Genomic DNA, 6000 nt, shown 5'->3' on the forward strand with positions numbered 1-6000 from the left:
TAGGCGGTATCCTGAAAAATCTTACCACTGGGAACAGAATTCCATGTAATTTTTTCCCAAACGTCTCACTTCTCAGCCTCTTGCAGGTTCATGTCAAGTGATAGTACCCACCATGCCCAGTACTGTGTGTTCCTTGGGCCAGATTCTAGGTTTTTGTAAAATGAATACTTTTCCATTTATGACTTCCTGTGGGCAGTTCAGACCAAAACATTTGACAAAACATTATTTTCTTAATTTGGGATTGAGATTTGCATTTGAGATAAAAGGCTGTGGTTATGTGTCAGTAAAAGTTATGCCAGTGATATTTATGGTAGCAACTTCACCAAATGAATTTTGCCATCTCAGTGCACCAATGCAGCCAATGCTAATTTAATTAAAAAAAATATTCATCAGTTTGTAGACATATATTGCATCCCCTCAGCATGGTAAAATTTTAGGTTTAGTTTTATGCTTATAATAAAAGTCCAGCCCTGTTTCAATTAAAAACCAATTTTTACTTAACCATTTATTTTCTGGAAGAAATCGACTTTTGAGTTGAAATTTTCCTGGTTATAGTCTCAATTGAAAAGTGATGTTCTTTTGTAAAGACTGAAATCCCTATGCAGAGGATAATGAGTTATAGCAAGGATAAAAAATTACATCTTTTCCACTTTAAAAAAAAATGTACTGCCAATCACTTTTGTTTCATGGAAATAATTCAGAAAAAAGCTACATTTGAAATTTGGTCTACAAAAAGTGTTTATGGTACACAGTTTACTTTGAGCATATTAGAATAAAAAGGTTACAACAGATAAAAAATAGAAGTATCACTTCTAAACATGATCAATAGGCATCTACTAAGATTTCTACCCAAGCCAGCCCTTTCTGTCACTGCAATGCACATTGTCTGGGTGACTTGTGTGTCGTCATCGTCCCCGCACCCTCTTCGCCCTCCCTGCCTAGGCATAAATATGAGTTAGCTTGGAAATACCTCCGTGAATACATGCACAAAAAATTGTTTCCCGCACTATGTTAATGTGAGGAATAAGGAAAATTTGTGGGTGTGTGTGCAGCTATCTCTGTAGTAGGAGCTGACTACAATTTACATTGCATTTTAAATGTTTGAAGCTAAACTTTCCTTTGCAGACAGCTTATTTCATATGCCAACTTACAAATGTCACAATATTACATTATTTGAAGCTTTGTTTGTTACTTCAGCTTGTAAAACATTGTCTTGGTTCAAACAATAGCAGCACTAAAGGTGTGAAACTGACCCTCTCCCTATTGCACTGAGAGAGAAACACAGAATAACAGGGTGCATCCAAATGCTAACATTTGTAAGCATGGAGAATTTCTTATTGTCGTCGTTCATCTGCTCAGAACCCACCTTTTAAAAAGTTGGGAAATGTAAAATGAAACTTTATCTACCTATTTTATACAGCCAGAAGGCAGGGCAGGGTGGCATCTTCTGCCCGCCGCCCCTCCCTACACATTACAGGCATGCAATTAACTGTTTAATTGCACAGTTACCTTGAGACCACCTACATGTGCAAAATAGCTATGTCATAAAAAGCTCCAACCATCTATGAAGCCAGACCTCAAAAATGTGTATTAACTTTATAGCTGGTTGCTTTTGTGTTTTAATTTTCATGTGCAACAGGGTCTCCCTTGTGGCTGAGAGCCCTGTAAGCTGTGGGCTCCCAGCCACACAGCGTTCCACCTTGCCAGCTGGAGCTGTAAGTGCTACCACTGCTGGAGAGTCTCAGCCCCTGTAGCTGAGGACTCTGGCTCCCGGCAGCATCCCGCAGCTACCTGGACCCAGAGTCCCACAGCTGCAGATGCAGCATACCTCTTGGTGCTACACCCCAGCTGGGTCCTGGCAGCTGCAGGGCACAACTACAGTCTCCCAGCCCTGGGGGTTCACGCATCTCCAAGGCTGGGAGATTGCGGCAGGCGCCCCTCCCCACGCATCTCCAGGGCTGGGAGATTGCGGCAGCCGCATCTCCCATCTGTGGAGGTAAATGGGGTGCCCCATGGCTGGGAGCCCCTCAGTTAAGGGGGAATCCAGCCATAAGATCTTGCTTCTTGCTGGTACAGGAAGAGCCCAGGATCAGGCTTCCCCAGCACCAGCAATAAGGCACAATGAGATGTAAAGTTCAATCCCACAATTGCGCTTTCTGCCATAAATGTGTGGCATGGCAGGAGGTGTGATTTTGTGAATCGCACTTTAGAGCCCATCGTACCTTTACCTGCACATGTAGATAGGGCTTTAGAGACAATATCTGACGAAGTAAGCTTCATCTCATGAGAGTTTGTGCTATATATGGTACATGTTTTGTTTTTTATTAACTTGGTTTGTAAGGGTCAGATCTATCCTGCCTTCTGCTTGACTTCAGACTAACACAGCTAACTACATCTGACCATTGAGACTCTCTGGTTCTGAGAAGCACTTCAGTCGATCTCTAAGTGCCACAATGCCCTGCCTTCTGATTAGCACAGATAACTACCTCTCTCTATTCTAAACAAGTCACATTGTATTTCCTGTGTGGTTTTTTTATCGTATAATTGAAACTTCTTTGACTAAAGACTATGCCTGTACAACACATGACACAATGGTATCTCAATCCAGATAAAGGCTTTTGATGCTATCACAATACAAGTAAGGCACAGTGCCAGTATAAACAGACAGCTGCAGAGAACTATAATGAAATTAGGAGGTATTTGATGTGCATTCTAAGTGTACCCCAAGTATTCTCAGAAGTCTGATGAATGTACCACTGAACATCTCCATTAGTTTGGGTTTTATTTCACTGACCAATCAGAGGATCAAAATTGTACAAAATGCATATCCTTACTAATCATTAACCACCTAAGCTATTATACTATGTTCCTTTTACCCCTCTTGATCTCACTTTCACCCCCCCTCCCAGGCACCGTTCTATTAACCTCTTCCTCCATGGTTATCAGAACTATTGGATAGAAACAGAGGAATATTCATTTGAGGAGAAACTAGTTCAGGATTTGGCTGTAAGTACTGACATAACTGGGCTTTAGGTATCAGTGCCCATTTTAATATATATTTTTATACTTATTTTAACTGTGTTTAACTTTCTGTATCATACTTTTTATCTACACTTATAAAAACTACAATCCTCATACTTCAGGGCATAAGCTGATTGCTTCCTATGGACGGGAAGAAATTTACCTCTTATCTTAATAATGCATATTTAAGTGCATTAAAGGTGGTTTATGACCTTGATTGAAGTATATGGTATTGTTCACTTTTGAAAACAGGACTGGATTAGATGGACTGCTTTTGTCTATATGGTAATTCCTATGTTCCTATGTGTTATTATTTGTTTGGAAGCTTAACACAATTGATGCTTTTCCCTCCTTTTGATTTTTTTGTTGATGCATAATACTTTCTTTATTTTAACATTTTAAGCTTTAATGCAAGTTAAGTTTTGCCATTTTCTTGTTGGTACTCTGTAATGAAATGTAAATGTGTTGTAGTCATATTCAGCAGAAATTCAGTCATTACATATAATGCATGTGGAGAATTGGTGACCTTCTGCATTTTGTTATCTAAACCTGAGCCTAATTCTCATTCAGAAAGATCACCATATCTCTCTTCCTTCTTCATGATGCGTCTTTGGCATCTTGGAAATGTTTAAAATACAATATCCTTGCTGTGTACGCCCTATGGAAAAGGAAGATATCAGTTACAAACCAGAAAAAATATGTTAAGGTCTAAACTCAACATGAGCTGCTGTGGGTTTTCACAGAAAACATATAACACCTTTTAAGAGGCACTGGTATATTGGAAAAGCATTTGCATTTTTGAGAGATTATGGGTGATGTTATTCTTCTACTTGTGACAGCTATAGTAAGGCCTTTATTTCACTTATTAAAAATATCAGCACCCTCCACCCCTTCCCTGATGAGACAAGGATTATCATTTAAGATTAGACCATATGTCATGGGACTTGTTCAGTCTTTGGTCTTCATTGTGTTGTATTGTTTTTCTTCCCATTAACACACTTTCTGCCATACCTTTTCCTTCTCACCAGTTTGTTTGGGAAAAGAAAGGCAGATTCAACAATGACATTATTCCTTTCCCTTCATAAGCTTTCAATTTTTAATTAAAGAACCACAAATAAAGAAAAAATATTAAAATCATGAATTGTTTACAAAGTTATCATTTTCTTAAGTAATCACATGTGAGAGAAAACTAGGACCCAGATGAGTTGACTATTATAAGGTCATAACAATGCCAGGATCAAGAAGTCCACTCTTTGGACTTCAAAGGAGGTCAGCCCCATACAGATTCTGACCATCTTTAGAAGACTCTGCAAAACATTCCCATTAAAATATTACTTGCAAAAATGCAAAATTGATATCCCACACACTCTTAAACCTCTACCAACCCCAGAAAGCATCTTCCTAAAGCCTTATTTCAAACAAATTTTACCTTGGAATGGGAGAAGCACCAGAGACTCCAAGAAATCCACTTGATACTTCACTATTGCTGCTCATTTTATATAGAAAGCATTCATATGCTGTGATGATGGGTGGCAGTATGAAATCCAGAATAGACAGATGAGCATTTGTAGTTAACACCACCAATTGTTGTTGATTTTAATACTTTTTTTACTGTAACCCTTTGCAAATAACTTTCTAAAAATAACTTTCGTAATACTTTGTATACTAGGTTTCTCCTTGGATGTGGTTTTATTTTGAAAGTTTGAGCAAAAATGGTTCAGTCAGTTGTGAGTAAAAGGAAAAAGAGAGAACTTCTTTCCTTATTTAGAAGGAAACAGAGCAAAACATCTCTTAAAATTTCCAACCAGCTTCAATGTTAAAAGGGCTTGTGATGGGACGAAAACATTCAAAACAGTAATAGCACTCAGTAAAGAGAACAATTTTTTCTAGTGAAAAAAGAAAGTATGGGTTTGACTAATTAAGAGCCTTAGAAAATTGGACTGTGGGTATTATTAAAAAATGCTTTCCCAGCTGACATTCCGACTGAGCAACTCTGCTAGGCCTTTTCTTTAGCTTTGGTGGCACAGAAGTTTAAAGATTAATTACTGCTGAATAAGATTTATAACTTTCATTTGCAACATATTGACTTGGATAAACTTCAACTTTCCTTTCAAACAAGAGTAACAGAATGAGATACTGTAAATGCTTCATAGCCATACAAGCAGAACGTTTCCTATGTTCCAAACTGCTGAATATCATCAATTTTGGAAAAAGAACATAAATTGAATAGAATGAAACTATAATTATTGTTGCTGCATTCAGATTTCTCTGGATCAGTTTGTTGTTTGTGTTGTTTCCACTTATGAAATGTTACAATGTAAATCTTTGTGTAGACACCACCAAGGAAAGAGGAAGAGGAAGAAGAAGAGACTGAAAAAAAACATCCTGATCCACTTCATCAGATTATCCTTTATTTCAGTCACAATGCTCTCACTGAGAGAAGGTAAATAGAGAGACATTCTAAATTACATAAGACTGATTTCTGTAGCCTTATTTTCTCTTCATTGATCATAGAATTACACCATAAAGGTAAATTTAGTGTGACAACAGAAGTAAAAATATTACCACATTTTCTTGTGTTCAGCACGCCCCCAAATAAAACATGCATTATGTTTTTAGAAAGCAGAATGTAGAGTTATAGCTGACTGTGTGACGTCAAGTAAGTGTTCCTGGGAGCATAGAGCATCCAGGAAGGTTGGCATCCAAGGAAACAGGCTGGTGAAGCAGCAGGAATTTCCTGTTGTGCCATGTTTCCTGGACACCCTGTTGCCAGGAGGACCTAGTCAGTGTCACACATGGTTAGTAGGCCTGTGTGAATAGGGAAGTATTCAATTCAGATTTGGCCAGTTTGGAGGACAGTGCTTCGAATCACCGTCCCCATTTGATTTGGCCTAATCAGAATTGGAGATTCGGCACTAATTCGGAGATTCGGATCAGCTGGGGAGAGGCAGGGTCAGCTGGGGGGGCGCAAGGGACCCT

The 6000-nt window shown here is 38.5% G+C and overlaps 1 protein-coding gene across 3 annotated transcripts in view; it reads left to right on the forward strand.

Annotated features, from left to right (window-relative positions):
• Positions 1 to 6000, forward strand: part of RYR3 (ryanodine receptor 3) — a 585375-nt gene that overhangs the window by 494496 nt on the left and 84879 nt on the right. For all 3 annotated transcript variants that reach the window (XR_003092800.1, XM_025197735.1, XM_025197736.1), the window contains 2 exons: positions 2910 to 3006; positions 5355 to 5464. Coding sequence is in view for 2 of the 3 variants with exons in the window: in XM_025197735.1 (XP_025053520.1) it covers positions 2910 to 3006; positions 5355 to 5464 (207 nt within the window). In the remaining variant the exon portion in view is untranslated. The remainder of the gene's footprint in view (positions 1 to 2909; positions 3007 to 5354; positions 5465 to 6000) is intronic.

The sequence above is a fragment of the Alligator sinensis genome, unplaced genomic scaffold (assembly GCF_000455745.1).
Source record: "Alligator sinensis unplaced genomic scaffold, ASM45574v1 scaffold262_1, whole genome shotgun sequence".
NCBI classification, from domain to species: Eukaryota; Metazoa; Chordata; order Crocodylia; family Alligatoridae; genus Alligator; species Alligator sinensis.